This window comes from Leopardus geoffroyi, chromosome A1 (genome assembly GCF_018350155.1).
Source record: "Leopardus geoffroyi isolate Oge1 chromosome A1, O.geoffroyi_Oge1_pat1.0, whole genome shotgun sequence".
NCBI classification, from domain to species: domain Eukaryota; kingdom Metazoa; phylum Chordata; class Mammalia; order Carnivora; family Felidae; genus Leopardus; species Leopardus geoffroyi.
Window position 1 is genome coordinate 180,530,914 of NC_059326.1, and position 25,320 is coordinate 180,556,233.

Here is a 25,320-nt window from a genome sequence, read left to right on the forward strand (position 1 = left end):
GAGGGTGAGGACACACAGAAGGAAATGGGCCACCCTGAACCTCCTTCTTGGCTCTGAGAAGCCCTACGGCTGCTCGGAACACTTAATTTTGTTGGACCCTCTTGACAGTCTCTAGGGGAGACCATGCACCCCCATTTCACTAAAAAGGCATCCTGAGAAGGCCACATAATCAGAAAGTGGCAGAAGGGGGATTCCAATCCAAGTCAGCGGCCTTAAAAGTCCACTTTTTCCTGTTTGCCAAACCTCCACTGGCCGTAGTCCATTTTTACACTATGTTTCCTTGTATGAATCCAGCCCTATTTCTTGATATTTTTCTTCAAATAAACTCACTCTTTACTCTTCAACACATTTATTTTAAAAGGAAACTTTGCACCCTAAGTGGGATTGGAAAAGCAGCATCATTTACGACAAATAGAAGGCAAGGATTAAAAATATCTGATGAAACAAAATATATTAAATTCCAGGGATACGCTGTTGCCCACTGAGGCCCAGGCCTGAGGCCTGCTCTCTCTGCGTTGGCAAAGCAGGTGGGCAGATATTAGAGATGTGAATGGCACCTGACGGGGGGGGGGGGTCTTCTCCTCGGTGCTGTCAGGAGGGCTGAGGGCACCATAGTGCAGACAGGTGAGGGACCCTGCCCTGGCCATGCCACACCAGCCTTGAGTCCACCAGCCTAACCAGCTGCCCACTGTGCTTCCAAATATCCACACTCAAGCCATGGAGGACCCAGGAAGGGCAGAGCCTGGGTGACCTCAGGATGCTGGTGTCTGGCTGTCCCCAAGGCCACACGTGGCCCACCGCTCACCTTTTCAGCTGGGAATGCAGAGCTGCTACCTGCCGGGTGGCTTCCTCCAGTTCTCTCACCAGCTGGTTCCTCTTACTGTTTAACTTTAACCTGAAGGAAGAGAAGGCATGAGTGGGGAACACGGGGGGGGGGGGGGGCGGAATCCAGCCTCCATCTTCCTAGAAGAAGAATCACAGGCATATATGTGTGAAGATGTACATGCAGATCCACAAACACACAAGAATTTTCTGGGAGTGTTTTACTATGATCTTTGGGGGAGATATGGCCCCCACATATGATCCTATAGGAACTGCTATATTCGTCACCTACTATATAACAGGCACTGTGCTAGGAAATGGGTAACACTGCCTTCATTCATTTGTAGAAGAACCCTGCACAGCAAAATGGTTTTTACCACTTTACATATGAGGAAATTGAGGCGCTTAAGAGTTAAATAATTTAACGCTGGAGGATTAGTGGTAGAATTAGAATTCCACCCAAGCAGCCCTCCCTTCTCCTCCTTTTCCCTCCTTCCTTCCCATCCATTGGCCCCTACTCACCCACCAATATTTGTTTAGTGCCTACCTCATACGAGAACCTGGTGGCACTTGGCACTAGGGATAAAGATATAAGCAAAACAGAACTTGTTTCTGCACTTATGGAGCTCACATTCTGCTGGGGAGGGTGGGGGAGGACACACATTAAAAAAATACTCAAATATCAAATATCTAATGAATGTACTGTGTGTCAAGGTTTAGGAATAAAAAGTACGGAATAGTGGAAAAGAACACAGGAGAGACCCAATTTAGACGAGCAGGTGGGATTCTTGGAGCAAGTGACTTTGTGGCTTAGCCTGTGGTGTCCTGAGCTCCCTGGGCTCACAGTTGGACCTTTCATAGCTTCCCTGGCAGCTGGGTAGGTGGGGCATGGGACCAGGTTCTGGCCAATAGGAGGTGAGCAAAGGATGTGCATCAGGCTGAGGTGGTTTAGAGATGTTGGTGGATCTTCCCCACTGCTCCCTAGAGGGCTCTAAAGGAGCTCGTGCCACAGATGGAAGAGCCTGGGTCCCTGAATGACCAAACACACATAAGGCTGCCTGTCAGCCAGGAAAACTTCTATTGTATTTAGCCATGGAAATTTAGGGGGTTGTTTCCTGCAGCAGGGGGCCTCTCCTGACTAGTAGAGAAATTTAAGCTAATATGAAGGATGGGCAGGAGTTGGCCAGGAAAAGCGCGGGGGAAAGAACATTCCAAGAGGGGAATCACAGCAGGGACCTCTTTCATTTTAAAGACATCATGGCTGCTGTGAGGAAAATGGGCAGGAGGCTGTGGATGGGAGACAGGGACAAGAGTTGGGGTGGCTATGATGGTGTGCTTCAGATGGAGCAGACAGAGAAAGGTCATGGGCTGGATGAGGGGCAAGGCCCAGGGAGTTAAGAGGAAGACTGTGAGGTCCATGTCACTAGCAACTGAATGGATCTGAGATGGCTTCTGTTGGGATGGGAGAGTGATGGGCAGAGCAGCCCAGGGGGAGGGAAGAGTTCCCTTATGGATGTGTGCGTATGAACACTGAACAGGTGGGCTGTTGTAAACGTGGGAGACCCCCATCACATGATGACCACATGAAAAAGATGACCATCTTCTATGGACCAGATTGTGTCCCCTTACCCCCAAAGTCATATACTGAAGTCTTAATAACCTAGTACCTCAAAATGTGACTGTACGTGGAGATAAGGCCTTTAAAGAATTAAGGTAAAATGAGGTCATATGGATGAGTCTTAATCCAACATGACTGGTGTTCTTATAGGAGGAGATTAGGACACAGACATGCATGCAGAGCGGACCATGTGAAGTCATGGTAGACGTTCATGTATGGATGGCCACCTTCAAGCTAAGGAGAGAAACTTCCAAAGAAACAATCCTGGCAGCACTCTGGTCTTGGACTTCAGGCTCCAGAACTGTGAGACAATACATTTCACCTATTTTGTGGTACTTTGGTGTGGCAGACCTAACAAACGAATGTACTGCCTTAGGGTAAAATACAGTGGGGGGATAAAAGGGAGGGCCCAGGACTAAGCTCTGAGTATAAACAGCACAACAAGGTTGAATGGACCAGCAACAGTTGGCAAAGGAACCTGAGAGAATGAGCCCAGAAGGCCCAGAGAAGATGCAGGGAGTGTGGTGGAGTGTCCTGGAACTTGGGAGCAAAGATCTGCACCAAGGCAAGTCTCATATCTGATACTAAAGCCCAATTCAGCAACCACTGGATATAGGCCCATCTCTCAGGTTCTCTCCTGAGATCCTGCATGGAGGGCAGCTTGGATGGGCTCTAAGCAGTGTGCTGGCTCCAGGAATGGCTCCCTCTAACCCCTGGAGTGAGCCCACTCTAAGGTCCCAGGATCTGACAGGGACAAGCAAGGCTGTGCCCTAGCAAACGCGTGATGTGGGCTGCCCTCGTGTATCCGCTAGATTTATGGTTCTCAGTGTGTGGTCCACAGACCTCCTGTAGCAGAAAGGAAGGAGTGCTTATTAAATACTCAATCTTGGGGCCTACTTTGATCAACTGACTCAGAAAGTGTGGGGCAGGGCTCAGGAATCTGCATCTCCATTAGGGCTCACAGGTGATTTTTAGGCACACTAAGGTTTACGAGCTGCTGCACTGGTTGGAGGCTGGACGTTGTATCTCCCACAGACAAATGTGTTCCACTGTTGGCCTCATATCCCCTTATGCCACCCTGCTAGAGAAGGAATGACTGACCCATTTGCAGAGCACAGCCAATCTGGCCTACGGCCTGGGAAAAAGAGTTCATTCTCATGGGAAAACCTAATCATGCCATCCCTCCACCAACACAGGCTCTGCAATGAAGACCAGAGCTCGCTCTAGACAATTGAGCAAGGTGGTGAGGGACTCGACATGGTCCTTGGCCAGCTCAATCCCTGGCGCTATTCTTCCAGAGTCCTGCTTAGGGCTGGTGGGGCAGGCAGCAGACCGGCAGATGGAGCCCATAATGAATAAAATCCTCGACTCTCAGTGGAATGGACAAGACCGTGGGATCTCCTGACTCTCCATAAGACCAAGCCGGGGCTCACCATTTCTACCTGCATTTTCCTGTTTTCTGGGAGAAAGATCATAGAGACGTGTTCTGGCAGTAAATGCAGGTCACACTGGAGCCCAGCTAGGATGCCAAGGGGACTGGGAATCGGGTGGCCTCAACTTCCTGTGCACAGGGGCGTAGCTGCCAGCAGCAACACGCAGGTGCCGAGGCCTCCTAGCAAAGGCGTTGGGCTTAGCAGGACATATGGCATTTGTGTGTGATGCCTGGCACAAGCTGGGAAGCCACGGACGCATCAAGCGTGGAAGTAGGAAGAGGATCTAGAAGGTGGAGCTGGAATCCCCACGAGCTGTGGCTCAGTACCTGGGGTGCTGGTTAAAAATGCAAGAGCTTGGGCTACATCTCAGGCCTGGGGAATTGGTCCCTGGGGAGGAGTCCAGGGAGTCCACACTCTAACAAGCACCCTTTGTGACTGCACAGCAGCTCTCAGAAGTGGTGGTGAGGGCCCACGGAAAGGGAGGGAGGGCATGGGGTGCAGGGATGTCTGACTGTGACTGATCTGTGATTGAGGTTTGGCAGGTCTGTGGTTCCTTCCTGGGTATGTCTATTCCTGTCCGTCTCAAAGGCCCCTTGAGTGGAGAGGCTGATGTGTGAGGGTGAGGAGCATCATACGCTCAGTTGGAGGCTGGGAGGAGACAACGAGAGAGAAGAGAAAGGAACATAAGAAACAAAAGACAGAAAGAGACCTAGACAGAGAACAGCAGAGTCCAGGGGATGAACACATACAGAAAAACACGGGACTAGAAGCAAAGAGCTGTAGACACAGACAAGAGATTGCTGCATTGGTTTTCTCCTCTCTCCTCTGGAGGATGATCAGAGCCATCAGCACTGTCCCTACCCTTCCTGAGGCTCTCTCCTCTTCCTGCCCACATGCCCCCCCCAGCTTCCCTCTGCACGTATCTCTGGGACCTCTGGGCTGCCTGGCTCAGCCACTGCTGTGGGGTGGGGATTCTGGCTTCCCTGGACTGGCTGTGTAAACTTGCCATTCTCAGCGGCAATCGGACCTTTGAAAGACAGGGCTGAGACAATAATAAAAGCCCTTTTGACTGGGCAGTGGCCTCAGCAAGCATGGGCCCCAGAGCCAGCAAGCCTGGGTTCTAATCTCAGCTCTGCCATGTGGTGGTGTTGACCGAGCCTCGGTTTCCTCACCTATAAAATAGAGAATAGTCTCAGGGTTGCTGAGAGATTTAAATGAGATGATACAGGATACTGGGTCTAGCACATAGTGGCGGCTTTTGCCTGTACATAGGAGTCTCTAAGATAACCTCCAATCCTACTTTCAAGAAACCAAAATTATTATAGCAGGGAAGAGCCTCAAATCACAATCTGATCCAACTGCCTGCCTTCAGACTATATAGGTATTCAATACGTAGTTATAGTTTTTTTCCCTATCAGGCAACTGAAGTCCATATTGGTCAATGACTTGCTCAGGGTCAGCAGTGGGATGGGTTTCTTTTTTGATCCAACAAGGAGTAAGGCTGCCATGAAATGTGTTCTCTTCGGCTGCTGGCAGTGAGCATCATCAACAGTGAAAGGTTCCCCATGTAAGCTGTAGAGTCTGGGAATAAGTGAGGGACCCAGGGGACTGTTAGAAGAGGCCAGATGATACACGCAGAAGCCTGGCAAGGGTGTGCGTAGGCCGGCTAACCATTTATTCAACTAACACTGGAGGTACGAGGGTATATAGACACAAGCCTTCTGCCCAAAGTATGCAGCCCCAGGGAGAGCAACAGAGTCTTGCTGCTGACAATTTCTAGCAGGTGCTTCAAGGGCTGCAAAACACCAATTATGGAAGCCCTGTCCTACTCCTCCTCCACTTGTCTGGTGGTGGGTCACCCCATCAGCCATCCCTTCCAGGGGAGGATAGAAACACTTCCCTGGTAGCCATTCTGAGAAAGGGCTTAAGGATAAATGGACTCTGCTGTGCTTACAAGAGGCCAGGCAGAGGCTGGTCAACGTGACCCCTCGGGCACCCTACCATGTGCAAGGGGGGTTTATTCAGGTGCTGGAGTCGGATGTCAGCTGGGTGCTAGAGAGCTCAGAAGGCTCCCAAAGGGGAGATGCAGAGAGCGCACATCCAGGCCCCTAGGACTCCTGGCCCGCTTTCACTGGGCTGGAGGCAAGTTTACCTGCTTTATAAACTGGGCTTCTGCCTCTGATTTCACTGGAAAAGAGGAATTTCCTTGCTCATTCTCGCCCCCCAAACACAAATGCGCATGCGCGCACACATACACAAACACACACACATATGTGAAAATCACTACCTTTGCTTCTAAGCTCCTTAAGGGTAGGTACCTTGCTCACTAAAGTCTGCTGCCTAAAAAAGTGAAAGTAACTAGAATAGATTTTAAAGGCACTGGGGCAGGGATTGTGACTTATTAATTTCTGAATCCTCCAAATTGCCTTGCACGGAAAATATGTACCAGAAAAGCCCATTTCTCAAATAAATGAATAAACGATAGCCTGACAGACAGAATGAAAGAATGAATGAGAAGCTGAGGACTGCAGGGCCTGCCCTGAACACAGGGTTGTGTTCTGTGCATGCAGGTGTGGAGGCTGGGGAGACAGAGAAGGAAATCAAGTCTGTTATCCAGAGAACATAAACCAGTAGCTTTTGGGTTAAACCAAGCCCACAGATGAAGGTGATTTAGCCTTCACAATATTACTAAAAGTTATTAAATTAGTTGTCAATAGTTAAAAATACAGACAATTCTTTTCTTGAAATATGGGGACCTCTGGCAGCCTAAGGCCTGAATTCCCACCAGCCAGAGGTGGGAGTTGGCACCCACGAGGGACAAGGGGGGTTCTGTGCACTCCAGTGGGACCCAATCTATCAGCAGGTGGGCCTCCAGCATTTGTATTGCCTGTTTGGCTCCTATCAGTATCTCATTCTGCACCCGCATCGAAATTAGTGTTTTTCAAAGTACAAACTGCAACCCCTTAGCATGAGGTGAAATCAATCTAGCGGGTCATGTCATGTGAAGGAATGCAAGAGAGAAAATATCAGAGGGCTATCACACATAGTAAGAGTATACATGCTCTATTTTGTCCCTATCATGTGAGTCACTGTCACCGAGTTGGCAAATGACTACTCTACATTACATAGGGTTGTGTGGCTTACGTTAGTCAGAAGATAATTTCTGAAAACCTGCACCCGAGCAGACTTTTTGGTGCTGCGATTCCCTGTGTAAACTCCTAGGTGTCTGGTATTCCGGGTGGTGAATCATTTCCCCCAGTTTGCTACTTTAGCAAGTTGCAGGATTTCTACACTGAGTGTTCTTAGAGAGGAGCCCTTACGCCCCAGGTGGTCCCTCTCACCCCTCCTGCTTCCGTGGAAGATAGACCCAGGAGGGTGGGTCCCAGGCCCCTTTTGGCCCCAGCCCAGCCCCACCTCTCTGTCAGCGCCTTGCTCTGGGTGTCCCGGGCTGCCTGCAGGTCCTTCTCCAGCCGCTTCCGGGCCATCTCCAGCTGCTCCACCTCCCCCTGGGTCCACTTTCGGGGGCTGATGAAGCGCATCTCCTTCAGCAGCTCCTCCTTCTCATTGATGAGGATCAGCCGGTCCCTTTCGGAGTCTAGCACTCCGGGCCAGGCCTCACTGTCAAGCTTGGCCAGCTGGATCTTCAGGTTGGCGATCCTGTGGGCAGAGAGGGGAGCATGACAGGTGTGCCCGGCGGCACTGTGGGAGCAGGGTAACAGACTGTGTTTCCAACGTTATGAGGTACCAGGAGCCATGACATCCTCAGAGCAATCTTTGGCAATGACTGTCTTCCCTTGGACCAGCAGGCCATCTCAAGGAACATATTTTCATCTAACAAACACAAATGGTGCCTACCGTGTGCCAACAGTGAGTAGGCTCTGCAGGGGTGGGAACGGGATGTAAACAAAGCAATGTCCTTGCCCTCAGGGATATTAAGCCTGGTAGAACAGAGAGCTGGATTCATCACCAGGCAATAGCCTCCTACCGCCAGCTATGTGACCTTGGGCAAGTCACTTCATCTCTCTGGAAGGAACAACAAAGGCTCCTTTGTCATGGGGTTGTGGTAGGTTTTTAGACATATTCCATGAACTCTCAAAGCACGGTATTTGGCACATAGTAAGCACTCAAATGAATGTTTCTGCTGCTATTGTTATTACCTGGTCTAACCACTTACTAGGTATATAACATTGGGTAAACTCCCCAAGACTTGTTCTGAAAATGAGCAATAATGTGCTCAGAGTGTCTGGCACATAACTCGTGCCCAACCAATGGCAGTCATGGACCCACTACAATGACAGACAGCAAACTCTGAAATTGATAACTGTATGTTCCTAGCCCAGAGAATGGTGGCAGCACAGTGTGGTATAACCAACTGTGGATTCGGGGTCAGAGGCCTTCAGCCAAAGTCTTGGCTTTGGCCTTGACAGAGGACCATTCTTTTTTTTTTTTTTTTTTTAAATGTTTATTTTTATTTTTGAGAGAGAGAGAGAGCGAGCATGAGCAGGGGAGGGGAAGAGAGAGAGAGGGACATATGGAATCAGAAGCAGGCTCCAGGCTCTGAGCTGTAGCATAGAGCCAGATGTAGGGTTCGAACTCACAAATCATGAGATCATGACCTGAGCTGAAGTTGGATGCTTAACCAACTGGACCACCCAGGTGCCCCTATAAAAAGACCATTTTTAAGAAATCATTTTGGTATCATAAGCTTCTAGTACACTGCCTGGTACACTGTAGGCACTTATTAAATGTTAAAAGGAAGGAGGTGGGAGCTCAATCCCTTAACTTTTTTGAGATGCAGTACCCTCACCTGTGAGGTGGAACATGCAAGGTGGGTTATGAGAACTGACTGAAAACTTATCATAAAGAGTTCTTTATACATTGCCAAGTGCCCATACAGATTAGGTATAATTACCTTTGGATCCAAGAAAGATTCACAATATAACTAAGATTATTGCTACAAATATCCAAAGAAATCATGATGTGACCCTTTAGGATTCAGCCTTTGCAAAAAGGGCTTTCAGCTATCATATCCTAGCCTCACCTGATCCCTAAAGGGTGGTAAGAAATGGCAGTGAATCTGTTGGACAGATGTCTAGAAATAGGATATGGTTCACCTAAGACTGCAAGTCATAAACGTGGCCAATACATGTTGAGAGCCCAGGTCTCTGGACTCCCAGCTCAATCTTATCTGCAGATATGTGGCCCAACCGTTATTTTATAAAAACATCATTAGGGTCAAAATCTCCACACTGTGCAGGAAAAATCCCATGCAGACAAACACATCTAGGTTTGTTCATTGCCCAGCCAAATGTATCAGAGGGATTCTTAGAGTTGATTAATTTAAATTCCGCATTCACAAAGAGAGTAATCTGGGATAACTTGGTAGCTTCCACCACTCTGAGGATGGAGTGGCGTGGACAGGTCTGGCGGGGGCTCCATTGTGCACAGTACACTGAAGGCTTGATCGATGCTTACATGTACTTTCTAGTGGTGCTTTCCCAGTGTTCCTTAACCTTCAGGCCACCTTTGGCGAAGCTGATGAAACTACTAGACTCACTCTGCAGAAATGCACATGTGACAAAACGTGGCACACAGACCTTTCATTACAGCTACCTGCCCTCCTACCTGGAGTCCTGCAGCCTGCTTTCCATTCAGTGGCTGCTCTATCCTTGACACTTAAACTACCTCTGGGTGAAGAGTGAGGCTCAAAGCTGGATTATGGCAGATGAGCCAGGAAGCTTTGTGATGGGAAGTTTAATGGTTCAACCCCAGAGGGAAGATTTCAATTCTTCAGTCTCTCCAGAATGGATCTTCTAATATAGGCATCATTGCAGACTGGAATATATCCAGGGTTCAGAGTGGTCCCCCTTCAGAGGGGACACGTGGCTGTCCAAATGCAGAAGTCTTGTTGTTTTGCTGGGCCTCTAGGGGGAGCTGAAATAATGCACAGTGTTTTTTTTCTACCTGACCAGTATCCAATTTCTCCTCCTTCTGTTAACAACACTCCCAAGTTTTCTTTGGGATATCACTCCTCCAATACTTAAGTCTTTTGGTTCCCACAAAGCTGACCTCAATCCCCTTCCCAGAGTTGGGCACATGACCCATGCCTGGACCTTCAGAGAATTCTAATTCCTCCAACGCTGCAACAATAATTGGATCACTAAGAAAAGCCAGGGAGCCTCAAGCCTTAAACCTGTTAAATCTGTTGGGATAGGTAGGTCCTCCTGCTGCTGGGGTTGCTAACCTGATAGTATATAACTCTAGAATTGCTGGGGGTCACCTTTACATTTTGAAAGGAAAGTCTGTCAACACAAAGGCAAGCAGGGTAGAGAAAAGAAGAGAAACTGAATTTATGTAACCTGATTTGAATCCCTGGATCCAGCTGTGTCTGAAGCTGGTTTATCCTAGGACTTTGGAATTCAATAAGCTGACAAATTCCCTTTTTTATTTCTTCTACTTTCTATAGGATTTCTGTCATTGCTGCAAAGGGTTTTGCTGCTCACACAGAGTTGGCAGAGGGGCAGAACTAGGCACTGCCACACCCTACGTGGCCTGGCTTAGAATGCCATGGGCCAGGCAGTGTAACCTAAGGAGGAATGAATGTGATATTCCTAGCTTTATTCACCATTATGCTCTGTGGGTTCTTACCCAGTAAGGCTGGCCCTGTGCATAGGAAGCTCACAGACTTGGAGCCAGATTGTCCAGAGTTCAAATTCTGACTCCATCATCTTGAAAAGTCATGATCTCATATTTTACCTTTCTCTTCTCTAACATGGAAATCATATAAGATGTCCTATAAGGTTGCTTTTAAAGTTAAATGAGATGATACACATACAAATGCTTTAATACAACACCTGGCCCATAACAGATGCTCTAAAAACATCAGGTTTGATTATTGTTTTAATTTTATTTGTGGCAGTGGAACCCAACTGCTTAGGAGACTGTGAAGCCACAAAATATCTAGTCACTGGGATCTACACAGTTTATAAGCACAGCTTGTTCCCAGTTGGGCAGGAGACACTCAAGTGTTCAGTATTCAGAGGTTTTTCTCCTATTGCTAAAACCTCAGAAGTGCTCCTTCAAACCAGACTACTCACAGGATCATTGGAAGACCCTGATTAGAGAAACTGAGCTCAGCAAGTGGAAAGATAACTAGGCTCTGAGATTTAACAGATTTGGGTGCAAAACACAGCTTCTACTTTTTATCTAGTGAAGTGTCCCTGGCTCAGTCATTTCCTGAGTTCAGAGAAGGTTAAAATATATGTGTCATAATAGTTATCTTCATAATCTTTGATTATTAAAGACGAGGTGCGTGAAAAGCCAGGCATGGGGCAGGCACTCTGCAATGGCAATTATCATTGTTGGAACCATCCCGCCCCCAGCCCCTAATTACCTTCTCTTAGCTTCTTCATATCGAAGGCGCAATCTGACCTTCTCTGCCAACTGATTGTTGCTGCTTGCACCAAACTGGGGGAAAGAACAAAGTGGGGAATTATATGGCCATTGTGGCCGGTGCTGAGTTGGATTTCAAGAGCTCACGAGAGACTTGACAGCTTGCGTGGGAAGTAGCTAAGAATAGCCCCCAATTACCAAGCTGGCTGTGTGATAGCAGGGAAGCTAGTCAGGCAAAGACACTTCCTGCAGGCTGTGGGAAGACCCTCAAATTCAGACATCTATCACTTCTAGAAGAGAAGCTGAGAGCCCAGAATATCATCTTGCAGCCCCGAATGGCTTAGAGCCCATTCAAGCCCCAGCAGCATGGAGGACAGCTGGTCAGGAGGAAACAGGGACAGCCAATATACAAGAAAGGCATCCTGGGGGTGCTGGGGAGGGGCTCAACTGAAAACCCAGGGAGGCTGCAGCCAGGACTGAAACACTGAGTGAGCGAGGAGAAGGTCCTAGAACCTTCAGGGAGGCCTACAGATGGCTTGTAGCTGGACACATGGGTGGTCTGGAGACGGAAGAGACAGCCCATTTGCCATGTCTTTCTGTCAAGAGTGGCAAGAAGCTACAAGGTTCACCCAAGCAGATATGGATATAGCTTCTCTTCACAAGTGGGGACACAGCTATATGAAGAATCAGATAGGAATAGCATTTAGTCATGGAGGCTGGGAGGCGACTTTGCTCAATGTCACCTGCTCTAGGAAAACAAAAGTTCTCCAAACATTCCAGATGGCTATGGGTCAGTCCTGCTCTAAAGCTTTCATGAAATAAATCTGGATGGTGCTCACACTATTCACTACGGTGCCCAGACTGAGCTTTTGAAGAGAGCTGTCTGAAAGCTGCATGTATTGTTTCAGGATGAACAGAAGGAAAGTATCATCTGCTTCACAGCTGGTGAAAGAAAAACAGAATGGTGTTGCAAATCTGTAGGAAGGAAACCAGAGAGAGCCACTGGTCCTTCACACATGCTTTCTGTGCAGCATCTAGAGATGCAAACGCATGGCTAGGCAACACTCAAGACCGAGGCTTTCCCGCCACAGCGCCGGCTTTCCCCCCACACCATCATCTCATGTCATCCTGGGGCCAAGAGGTCTGCCAGAGAATGGAGCTCCAGGAGGCCACGTTAGCAGGCAGGCCCACAGAGAGATACCAGTCACCTCCTAAGGTGAGAAATGAGAAGGCGGCTGCCCACTACGGCAGCCTCCTGGGTACAACGTCTACTCACACTTCCCGAGATGTCTGTCTGGGAGCTCACGTCCAGGTACTGTTTCGGCAGTGAGAAACCTGAACTTTCCAGAGAGCTGCTGCTGGACCACAGGTCAGAGTGGGACCCTCTGTCGATGAGGAAGCCGTCCTTCAGCATGGCGAGGCTCTAAGGAGGGGAGGGCAAGGTTAGCAACACAACTTTCTGGGAGGGAGCTCTGGTTTGTCACCCTCCATGTGCTTTCCTCTCCACTTTTGTAACGTGGTAGGAATCCTAGCTCACTCTGGATATTCCACTTACCTTGTAAAGAGCTGGCGGCAAGTGGGTGGTTGCTCAGTGCCAGGTACTGTGCTGGGTGTTCTACTCGGGAAAGACTGGCATGGACACTGGCTCTAGAGTTACACTGCCTGACTTGGAATCCTTGCTCTGCTACTTGCTAGCTGTGTGACCTGAGCTAGTTGATTAAGCTCTCTGTGCCTCAGTTCCCTCTCCTAAACAAATAGGGATAACCACAGGGCCTGTCTCATAGGACTACCATACTGATTTAATGAGATGGCCAGTATAACGTGCTAGTACAGCCAACGCTCAGTAATTGTCAGCTTTATCATCATCTTACTTAATCCTCACATCAGTCCTCTGAAAAATGACCTAGGATTATCCCCATTTCTTTGCTAAGGGAGTTGTTACACGCAAAGGCTGGCAAATGACAGAGCAGGATGTGGTCCTGGCCTGACTGAAGATGCAGTGCTCTTAAGTTAGAGTCATGATAGGAACATGGCTCATGACTGTCCATGAGCGCCTGAACGCTTTCATCAGGTTGCTGCCCTGGGCAAGAGCTTCAAATCATTCTGTTTGTCCTAGAGCATAAAGCTCCCTTCACTAAATCAGTTATAGCAACCCCGAGCCTGAGTCCTAATCTGCCAGTGGAAACACAAACACACACAGTATCTCAGAGGTTAGGGTCATTCCGGTGAGGGGAGGTAGAGTGTCTAAGGGTTAAAAGAATAGACATCTGTGTCAGTGTTTATGGGTTCGAATCCTCGCTCCACCATGGACTCTGGGCTGTGTAGCAGTTATCTGTATGAAGGGAATAACCTAGGGCTGATGTAAGAGACAAGTGAGATACGATGCATGCAAAGTGTCCAGTTCAGTTGCCTGGCATGTTAAATCACACCGATTATCATTTGTCTGGTCCTCAGCAGAGAAAGAGCATGCAATGTAATTCTTATAAAGATGTTACATTTCGGTGTCAGGGCTGTGGATGTCAAAACCATCTCCCTCCGTTTGGTTCTTTGAGAAGTAAGCCAGGTGGCCAGAGCCAGTGACAAGGACATGACCTTTGGACTCGACCAGATGGCTCCTAGTACAACTCTGCCAGTGATGTGACTTTAGGCAAGCCACCTATCGCTTCTGATCCTCCTTTTCCTACTCTACACAGTGAGACTGAAAGCCCAAAAAACTAGTGATGAGAGCTCAGTGATCTGTGCAGCATGTGGAAGTAGTGTGAGTCTTGGCACAGAAAAGTGCTCCGGGCACACGTGGGCAGCTCTGTCAGTTAAGCATCCAACTTCGGCTCAGGTCATGATCTCATGGTTTGTGGGTTCAAGTCCCATGTCGGGCTCTGTGCTGACAGTGCAGAGCCTGCTTAGGATTCTCTCTTTCTGCCCCTCCCCAATTTGTGCTTCTCTCTCAAAATAAATCAACTTAAAAAAAAAAAAAAAAAAGAAAGAAAAAGAAAGAAAGGTGCTCCGAAGAAATTGAGAGATGGGACCCACATCACTGGAGCTCTCGTACCTTAATGAGATCTTGCTTTTCTTTTTCTCCACAAGTGATGGCCTTTTTGATGGCTTTTGTTTCTCTCAACACAGCCTGAGCTTCATCCAGTTTGTAGCTGCCCTGAGCATCAGACATTTTCTTATCGATTCTAGGAAACAGTCAATGGGAAAGGTCAGAAAAAGATAGGGTGAGGGATGAAGTCTCCCCAGGGGATAAGACGACAGGCTTCGGTCCTGCAGCAAGGCTCCTCTCTGTTCTGCACACCCTCCCTTCCCCAGGGCTAGCTGCCTGTGAAATGTCCCACAGGGTGGGGCTGCAGAAGCAAAACCACTCTTTAAGTCAAGGGTCCTCTAAGCATCAGCTCTTACAGGAAGTGTTCCCTGATTACCTCCCTGCTTCCTCCAGGCTAGGCTAGGTGTTCCCATCACACTGCACATAGCTGGACACTGCAATCATTATGTTGTGCTCTAGTTAGCAGGGCATGTGGTAGTATCCTTGACTTGTTACTAACAGGCTTGGGACAGGGGCAGGATTGAAAATGTTTAAGTAGTTTCAGTATCTGGCACAGGACAGTCCTTTAACTCAAGGTCTCTCAACCTCAGCATCTTGACATTTGGGTAGGATGATTCTTTGTTGTGGGGGGCTGTCCTGCACATTGTCGGGTATTTAGTGGCACCCTTGGCCTCTGCCCACTAGGTGCCAGTAGCATCTTGGCCCCAAGCGGTGACAACCAAAAATGCCTCCATACTTTGCCTAGTGTCCCTTTGGGAAGAAGAGCAAGATCTCCCTCAACTGAGACCCACTGCCTTTACTAAGTATTTGCTGAGTAAACACACAAGGAAGGAAAGGTGTGAATGATGGAAAACTCTCAGCCCTGCTACTTAGTAGTGTGACCTTGGGCATGGTCCTTAACAAGAGGCTTAGCTTCCTCCTCTAAAATAACCTGGGTAATGTCACCTGCCCAGCCCATGTTCATGAAGCTGTTAGGAATGTCAAATGGGTAAGTAAAGGATGGATAATCAAGTGCACTGGGAGGTACGGGATAAAATCAGCTTATCTAGGCCCCATATACAGGTTCATTTTGGAGGGTGGAGGGGGAGTTTAAAAAAAAAAAGAAAAAAGTTAAGGACCACAATGCCAGTTTCTGAAGGTCAGACCAAACCAGAGATGGTGGAGGTCCCCGCCCTCTGGGGAAGGAGGCTGGGGTATGGAGAACCTTCAGAAGGCAGAGATAAATTTTAACTGCTTCACACTTTCCCCAAAGGCTAGGCCTGAAGTTTTAGTCCCCAGTGGAGAAAAGGAAGTTTTGCCGTCTGAGGGAACACCACAAACCCATTATTTCAGGATGAGAAACCGCTCACAGGCATTCCTCTCTGGTTTCCCGCTAGAAGCCAAATTGTTCTGGGCTAAAAATAACCTGAGTGGGGAATCACTGATGGGGGGAGCAGGTTTTCATCCTGGTCTGTCTGTGCCTCCGAACAGGAGAGAGGGAGAGGACTCTGGAGAGAACTCCGGTCTCAGTACGGCCCTCCCCCTTCCCTTCCCTTCCGTTATTTCAGCCTCCGTGGAGAGAAAACAAAGCCCCATTTATGTCTCCCCACTAAAAATAGCCTGTCTATTCCTTTCGAGGACTTGGGCCTGAGCAAGCCTGCCAGGTTGGCTAACACTGGTCTCAAATTTAGTTTGAAAAATTAGTCTAAATGGAGCTTTCTGCAGCAGAGGCGTGCCCGAGATGCTCTGTGGAGGGGAGGATCCCCCAGGACGGGAGGTGGCCCGGCCCCAAATGGAGGGGAGGAGGGCAGGGAAGATGCCATTTGCTTGAGTCGGGCTGGGGGCTCTGGGGAGGGGGCTGTGCCCAGCTGTCCTCTGCCAACAGGGTGAGGATGGCTTTGAATCCTCAGCAGGATAAGACAGAAGCGGTTTGTCTGCTGTGCCTTGGGCTCCTCAGACAGCCTCTACCTGATTTCCCTCAGGGGCCTTAGCAACCCAGGCTCTGGAATTTGGCTCCAGAGAGTAGCTCCAAGAGGGAACACTCTTGGGATTGAGGTTGGGGGGAGGGGAACAAAGGGTCACCATTATGTGCTCAGTGAATGAATCTCTCTCTCTCTTTTTTTTTTAAGGGAAAGAAAAGTTATGTGGTTGTAGGGGAGAGGAGGGTGTAGTGGGCTGCATGTGTTCTAGAATTTCCAAATTATGCGGCTGTCCGGAGATTCACACACCCGGGAGCCGCAGGACAGCCACACAGAAGCAGGGCAAAGGCTCTGACAGCAGGCAGCTCTTCTTGGCAATTCTTACCTGGGCAGGATGGCTTTGGGGGACGTGCCTTGAGATGCCGCACTGCTCCCCACCCACAGGGGTGACATGCCACATCCCATCTCCTTCCTGTTTACAAGGGCTCAGGGCAGCTGACAGGCCCAAGTCCTTTTGATTTTTCTTCTCAGGCTCCTAAGAGTCATCCTTCAATCCTCATCAACATTTCCTTTTTTAAAAAAAACTGGGGCTGCTGACTGTGAACTGGACAAATGGAAGAGTTTCACCTTCCCCCATGCTCTGCAAAGGGAGGAGGCTGAGATAGAAGTGACTAGATCACCTCCCACCACTAGCTTCTGAAAAAGATCCCAAGGGACAAGGAAAGAGGCCTCATGTTTTCTGGGTATGATGAGGGGGTTATCCAGGATGAGGCCAGGAAGGAAGGTATTAGCACATGAGCTTCTAAATCCAACAGTCCTGGGTTCAAATTCCAGCTTTGATGCTTACCAACTTGGGGGGGGGGCGGGGCTGGGGTATATTTTCACCCTCATCAGTGCCCTCATCTATAAAGTGGGGCAGAACAAAAACTTCTCTTAAAGGGGCAAAGACAATGAAACGAGGTGACTGATGCACAGTCATTGCCCAGCACAGACCCTAGCCCGGGGTAAATACAGAGTTCATCTGAGTTCCTCCTCATATCCAAGCAGGCACCCAGCTAGAGGTCACCCCCAACACCCCTTACTGACCCTCACACTCACTGCCAGGCACTGTCACATGCTTTAGTTTCATCTTTACAGTGACTGATTTTTCAGATAAACCAAAGCTCAAGGGGATTATGTCATTTTTTGTAAGGTCCCAGGGAACTGGGATTTGAACCCAGGCCATCTGCCTCTTGCAGCTACATTCCTAACCCTCTATGCCAAGGTGTGTATTAAAGCAGATGTCTTCCTCCACACTGAATGTGGAGCCAGCTTTGAGCGTGGGCAGTCAGAACTACCAGGAGTCTTATCTGGGCCTGATATCAAACATCAGTTGGGCGGAGGGAGGAGAGAAAGAAGGCTTGTCTTTGGGGTTTCAGCATCAGCTTACCAAAGAACAAGAATTTTCAATGCTGCTACAGGGTGACAAAGTGGTAAAACAGGTTTGTGGTGGCTCAGAGAATAATGGGAAATGTTCTAACCAGAAGCTCCTGAGGACTGCAGGAAGGGGGAGGAGGGAAAGGCCCCTGCGGTAAGATGACGTGGGAGTGAGTAGTCTTTCAACTATGTGTTCAGAATTTGGAGGGCTCATGAGGTTATTTGCTTTATAGGTCACGAGAAGGAATTTTCTAAGCTCATATTACTGCTCTCAACTGTCACTGGCATACGTACATATACATATATTAATAACATATGTACCTATATAAGCACACATACATAAACCATAATTTATAATAACTTGGAATACCAAAAGAACCCTATTATACACAATCTATAATACAAAGCCATACTTTCTTAAACCTTGTGTGGTGGGGGATTCATGGTAGCTCTCCCCTCCAGACAGTGGGGGCTTGAGGGATGGGAAGACGTGAACAAGAACCAACCAACCCCTCCAGTGGTCACAGTTCCCTGGATTAAGAGAGCCTACAGATAGACATCCCCAGGCTTGGAGCTGTGGCCACAGAGTGGTGGGGGTGGATTTGAGGTTCAGAGAATGAGGAAGAGGTATAGTCAGACAGCGAGAAAAAGCAAGTGACTATAGAAGCTGCTGACTGTAGAGATGTGGCCTCCCTGGGAATCTACATGAGATATCCCTTAGGACAGAGAAATCTCCTGGATGTTCTCCCTGGGGCTTTCAAGAGGGGTCCCAGGCACCTCTGTAATAACTATACACTGAGTCCTTCAGACATACCGAACATGACTCAATGCAGGTTTGTTGCATGTGTGATTATTCCTAATAATAACGTGACTCAGTTTCCTCATCTATAAAGTGGAGTTGGCCAAAAGAACATTCTTTAGAGAGTTGCAGTGAGGATCAAAAGAAGTCACTCAAGCAGAAACACTGAAAAGTGCTTCCCGGCAGAACTGCTCAACAAATCTTGCTAGTATAATAACGATAAATAGCCATTAACGTACCTGCTCTAAAGAAACAATAGAGATGTACCTTGGTGGCAAGTCAGCTTCTACAAGTGAAAATTACACTTGGTCAAAGTTATCCTGGGAACTCCTTAAGTCATCTATCTAGCACAGTGTGCGTGGCACCATGCATGCTCTTCTAGCGATTGGTGCTGGGGAAGAGGCCCTTGCTCCTACTGTGGGGCACATTTGCTGTTTGTCTTTAGGGGCTATGGGGAAAAAAAGTTTGTTTTTGTGTGTGTATCAGATCCTACTGGATCTACTGGAGGACATGAGACAGGTGCCCATAAGTGCCCAGCAATACTCGTTTCTATGACAAAATACTTGTTTTTACGACTAAAACTCAACTGAACGGAACAGACTTTAATGGCTTCAGGAATTCAGAGATCTCTGGTTTGAAAGGATTCCTCTCTTCTCCTTCTGAACCTCAACCTTGGGTGACAGTATCTTGAGTAAACACCAGTGGAGTAGAACTGGGATCAAATGATTAGAGTGGCCTTAAAGAAGAGAGGGAGAGAGAGAGAGAAAGAGAGAGAGAGGCAGGAAGGGGATTACGGGGCATCCCTATGCTCTGCATGGCAGGGTAGACTTACTTCTTCAGGGTCTGAAAGCCACGCTCTTTGAACTGCAGCTCCTGCTGGAGGTGAACCATCTCTCTCTTTAGCTTGTTGACCTGGATGGCAGAAGGCCACACATGGGGCTAGATCAGAGGTTGATACAGAACTGCAGGCTGCCTTCTCCTCTAAGGGGAACCCAGAGCCCCCCCACTGCCCCTCAGGCCACAGGGTCACAACACCAGCCCCTCAGTGATGCTGCCTTGGTCTCTGCAGCTGCTCGTGTAGTCAGCATCCAAGCCTGGCTGTCCTGCAGGTCAATCCTGGCTAGCCCTCACTTGAGGGAAACAGGAAGTGGACAGGTGTCAGCTGACCTGGGATAGAACTTGGCCTTCCCACTGCCTTGCTGGATGACCTCTCTCGAGCCATCTCACCTCCCTGAGACTCCCTCTCCTGTTCTGATAGGTGAGGAATATGGTAATTCACAGGGCTGTGCATTACTTAAAGCAGGTAATGGTATGGAGGTGAGAGGCAGTGCAATAACTTTAGAGGCAAGACATGACCCGGGAGCTGGATTTGGCTTGCAGGAATGCTGTGTTTGGTTTGCATTTATAAAATTTAAAAATTTAATTGCTAATAATGAAATATGGAGAGATTTCACATAATAAGCCTAAGTATAGCTCTCTTCTAAAAACAGAAGATCTGCCAACACTGAGCCCTCATTCCAGCACAGCCACAATAGGGTAGGGCTGAAACTCAACTACCCCTTTAGACAGGGCACACCTCTCTAAGGCTACACTCTTCCCAGCACACCCTACTGTTCACCCCTGGCCCACTTCCCCCTTTTGTTTTCTTGTAGGCATGATTTTGGAAAACCTACCTGAAGTTATCACTGAGCCTGCGTTCCAAATACTGGCTTTCCCTTGAATAAGTCACTTAACTGCTGTGTCATAGTTCCACACCAGTAAAATGGGAATGATATTTATTCCCAAGAAGTCATGAAGTAATTATCATGAAGGAACTAAATAAGACAATATAGAATAAGCCATAGCTAGGAAGAGAGCACACACTGCGTTAAGAACTGTAAGTTCTTTGACCTTGTGTAAGCCCTGAATCCTTGTGACCTTGGGGCAAGTCACCCTAAGCTTCTGTTTGCTCATCTTTAAGTGCAGATATGGACAACAGCTGCTTTGTGGGTTTGCTGGAGGAACACGAGACAGCATTCATGAAGTACTGAGCACCATGCTTGGTCTACAGTGACATGGTCGCTGCTGTTACCATTACAATTACTGTGACAGCTGCTACCACTGCTACTACTGCTGTTATTTAGGGTCCTGTCAGTCAGCACCAGCCATCACTGCCTGGTGGAAGCGTCTCCTTTGGTCCAGTGGGTGGGCAAGTGGCCTGTGGCTGCCTCGGTGACCCCCCTTCCACAGTACAGGCAAAGAGGCCCTACCCGGGATTTTGCTGTGGCAATTTCAGCTTTCAGGATCTCAGGGTCATACTTAGAGCTGGATGACGAACCCGACACCACTGCAACGAAAAAGAAAAAAAAAAAGTTCTGTAGAAGAAACACATTTTGGGAGAGATGGCTTATTTGGACATCTACATAAACCGAGAAAGGAATCACTAATCATGAACAAACTAAATGTCCAACAAGGGGGGGATTTTTATTTTTTATTTTTTTAAGTGTATTTATTTATTTTGAGATAGAGAGCACACAAGCAGGGGAGGAGCAGAGACAGGGAGAGAAGGACTCCCAAGCAGGCTCTGCACCATCACCGCAGAGCTGGATGTGGGGCTTGAACTCATGAACTCTGAGATCATGACCTGAGCTGAGATCAAGAGTCAGACGCTTAACTGGCTGAGCCACCCAGGCATCCCAGTGAAGGGGAATTTTGCTAAATAAATATGGTACATGCATAAGTGAGGATGATACAACTTAACGTGATTTAAAACAATTGTACGCAGGAATTCTGAACAAGGGAAAATGTCCAAAACTTACTGCCACCTGAAAACAGTAGTTTACAAAAAGCCATAAAGAGTAACTTAAATTTGTTAAATATACACAGTTAACAAACATATATATACACATATGCATCTAGAAAAAGCACAGAAAGAAATATACCAAAAAGATAATGTTGATATGTAGAGATATGGATGATACATAAGACCAATTTTCATCTTTGTATTTTTATTTTCCACACTAAGAGGAATACATTTTTATAATCAGAAAAATAACTAAAAGTATTATTTATTGTACTCTACAATATTAATGTACTTTAAAAAAATTTATTTGAGAGCATGCAAGCAGGGGAGAGGGAGAGAACTCCATGCTCAGTGCAGAGCCCAAGGTGGGGCTCAATCCCACAACTCTGAGATCATGACCTGAACGGACGTCAAGAGTTATCAAGAAGCGCTTAACCAACTGAGTCACCCAGGTGCCCCCTTAATGTACATTTTTAAGGGAAAATAAATTACCCATAACCCCACCACCCTAATTCAATTCTTTTCTCAAAGTTACTTTGATTATCCACAGTTGTTATGTGGTTGTAATTACTGCATTTTAAAAATTTTAAAATAGTATTTACGTCTTGAAAAGATATTTTAAGGCTTACAAAAATGAACATAACAGAGTAAAATACATTTGAAGTAAGGACATGAGACGAAGGGAAGACAAGAATGAGGAATCACATCCACAGGTGTGAGGTTAGTTAGGGCTCATGCAAACATGGAGGGTCCCCTTCCTTACCAGACACCACAAACCTGGCTCTGAGCTTCCTAACTGGTGATGTGAAGAGGGAAAGGGGCCCAATGTACAATTCATGGTGTCCTTAATATAAACACAACCCCACTGTTCACGAAAAGGATAGGGGCTCTTAGTATGGAGGCCAGAGAAGAGCTTCTCCCCTGGGGCCTTAATCCCAACCAGGTGTGCAATTCCATCATTTCCTACCCCCCCGCCCCCCACCCCTCACATCCCACCTAGTGTCTTCTGGACACTATGTGTGCACGTGCACAGTGAGATCAACTGCTGGGGCCTGGAGTTTCCTGAGGACAGAGACTGGTGGCAATTTCCAGTGTTGGGAGGTAGGGCCTTCTGGTTATGCACGAGTTAAAATGGAACACTGAAAAGTTCCGGAGAAGGGAAATAAAACTGTCTGCATAATAACAGTAAAGATGATAGGCGGTGTTGCCTTTGTGCCCAGTTTACAGTGATGATGATGATGAGGAGGAGGCTTTACCAGAAGAGATGGGTGGTGGGAACATCTGGATGGGTGGGGAAGACCTTGCAGTCCCCATTGTCAGCTTGGAATAGGGACTTCAGAATCACATGTTTGTTTCCAACTGGAAGCTTTCATTTCCTGCATTCTAATTCCTCTGATGTTTGCTGAACTTAGGGATTTCAGGGTGGGATTTGGCTGGATACATAGCTGGAGGCAGTGATTTAAGCAATTTCCCCCTGACAGTCTTTTTTCAACAAAATTTTAAGGTCATTAATATTTGTTACCCACTGATTAATTGTAAGAACATGATGAAAAGAGTCATTGGTGAAGAAAAAAGATGGGGATACACTCAAAAGGGGGTGTCCATTCTAGGAGCACCCCATCCTGTCAACCACTCTGCTAACCAGGCTGTGCCACTGGACTTGGGTCTACACCACAGGTAACTGTAAATGAGAGAATGTTAGCAGCCTGGGAGAACCCATGAAGAACTGTAAGACCTACCCTAACAGGGAGAGCATGACTGTGGGGACCAGAAACACCAGTGCTGAACTGTGGAAAGGGGCGTGCTCCTTGGACATGCTCAAAAATCTTGGAGGGAAGGGAACCCAAAAAAGGACAGACTCCTGGGGCACCTGGGTGGCTCAGTCGGTTGAGCATCCGACTTCGGCTCAGGTCATGAGCTTGCAGTTCGTAAGTTCGAGCCCCACGTTGGGCTCTCTGCTGTCAGTACAGAGTCTGCTTTAGATCCTCTGTCTCCCTCTCTCTGCCCCTCCCCTGCTTGCTCTCTCTTTCAAAAATAAATATTTTTAAAAGTTAATAAAAAAAAAAGGAGAGGCTTGATTTTATTCCTATTAAAAAAAAAAAAAAAAAAAGAACGGACTCCCACCGAGTCACTGGGGGCTTGGATTCTTATGCTTTGGAGTACCACCGTGAAATGCACTATTTGTATCCAAAGCTGTTGAAATGGGATGTAGTCTGTTACCATATTTTTTTAAAGTTTATTCATTTTGAGAGAGAGCAAGAGCATGGGAGTGAGCTGGGGGGGGGGGGAGAGAGAGAGAGAGAGAGAGAGAGAGAGAGAGAGAGAGAGAGAGAGAAAGAGAATCCCAAGCGCCTCCACACTGATACAGGGTTTGATCCCATGAACTGTGAGATCGATCATGACCTGAGCTGAAATCAAGAGTCAAAAACACTTAACTGACTGAGCCACCCAGGCATCCTGCCTGTTATCATTTCTTAAGTAAACATTTTACATAAGTAAAAAATGCATGTGGAAAGGTGCACAAATCATGTGTGCAGCTTGATGAATTTTCACAAAAGAAACACACTCAGCCAATAAGCACCACAATCAAGAAAAAGGTCATTGACCTCCTTCCCCTTGTGCCACTATCCCCTCACTATCCCTCCAACAAAGGAATTTTTTATTCGAACAGGACCTCACAGGGTGACTTTAAATGCCCACCTTTTTATAGCTTTTGATTTGTAAGCTTTTTTTCAAGTTACAGATGACCACAAGTTTAACAGTCCAACATAGTACAAGGTTTGTTATAAAAAGAGAACATTCCCCAGGTCCCTATCCCTCACTCCTGAAAAGGGAATCATTTCAATGTGTTCAGCTAATTTCTTGATTACCAAGAGGCAGCAAGTTATTTTTGTTTTAGGCATTATGTACTTACTTACCTCTCTGGAGGACAGGGAGTTAGCTTCCCACCCTTCTCCAGGCCTGACATGGTACATGTGCACCCCTCCCAGCTCCCCATCCTCGGAGACAGCATAATCTTGGTGAAAGCCATCTTCAGTGTTTGCATTACTTTCACTCTGTAAACACAACTCGGGCCAGAGGCATGTAGCTGACTTTGCTTACTTTTCTTTTCCGGCACATTTTTTTGGGTTTGTTTTTCCTAGAGTTAATAATTGTCATTTTTATGCTTGCTCACTTTCTACAAACTGATCACAGATTCAACCTCACGCTCTGCCAGTTATCTGAATCTCCCCTCACAGGGTCTAGGCCCGTCTGCGTCCTGCTGGTTTCTGCCCTTTGGCTCTGCCTGGCCCAGGCACGTGCCTGCTTTGGCGTGAGCTGGTTGCTCTCTGTGCTGCGGGCATCCTGAGATGCCCTTCCTGCCTCTCTCCTCTTTCCTAAATACCATGTCTTCCCCTCCTACCAGCTCATTTCAGTAGAACACCAGCAGCTTCCCAAGGAGGAGGCCACAAAGGAAAGAAGCTTTTGAAATCATGTATGTCTAAAAATATCTTTGTTCTACCCTATAGTTGATTAAAGGTAGTTTTGCAGGATATAGAATTCTAGGTCGTAAGTGATTTTCCTTAAAAATTTGAAGTCATGGCTCCATTGTTCTAGGTTTCTAGTGTTACTGTTGAGCTACTCTGAGCTCTGATAATTTTTGTGTGGCCTGGTTTTTCTCTCTGAACGCTTTCAGGATCTTGGATCGTTCCATGTTTGAAGCGGTACAAAGGTATGTCTTGGTGTGAGTGGACTTTCATGCATTGTGCTCACTAAGCCCTTTCAATCTAAGAACTCTCTTCCAACTGTTCTGGGAAATTCTTCTGAAATTATTTTACCTGATGCTTCTTCTTCTCCGTTTCCTCTGGAACTTTTCATTATTCTGATAGGTTTCCTGGCCTGGTGCTCTACTTTTTTTTTTTTTTCCCCCTCTCTTCTTTTCCATCTCGTATTTTTGCCCTGATTTTTTAGAAGATTTCTTCAGGCTTACCTTCCAGTCTTCCTACGGATTTTAAATTTCTGCTATAGCATTTTAATTTCTAAAGGTTCTTTTGTGTTCTATTAATGTTCCTTTCTATAAAATATAGCATCCCGTTCTTGTTTCATGGGTGTGTAGCTTCTCTTGATGTTTTCTCCA

The 25,320-nt window shown here is 47.3% G+C and overlaps 1 protein-coding gene across 4 annotated transcripts in view; it reads right to left on the reverse strand.

Annotated features, from left to right (window-relative positions):
- Positions 1–25,320, reverse strand: part of WWC1 (WW and C2 domain containing 1) — a 154,181-nt gene that overhangs the window by 37,975 nt on the left and 90,886 nt on the right. For all 4 annotated transcript variants that reach the window (XM_045502262.1, XM_045502254.1, XM_045502280.1 and 1 more), the window contains 7 exons: positions 20,671–20,747; positions 19,254–19,333; positions 14,315–14,444; positions 12,542–12,688; positions 11,267–11,340; positions 7,288–7,530; positions 806–895 (listed from right to left, as the gene is read on the reverse strand). In XM_045502262.1, the coding sequence (XP_045358218.1) occupies positions 806–895; positions 7,288–7,530; positions 11,267–11,340; positions 12,542–12,688; positions 14,315–14,444; positions 19,254–19,333; positions 20,671–20,747 (841 nt within the window). The remainder of the gene's footprint in view (positions 1–805; positions 896–7,287; positions 7,531–11,266; positions 11,341–12,541; positions 12,689–14,314; positions 14,445–19,253; positions 19,334–20,670; positions 20,748–25,320) is intronic.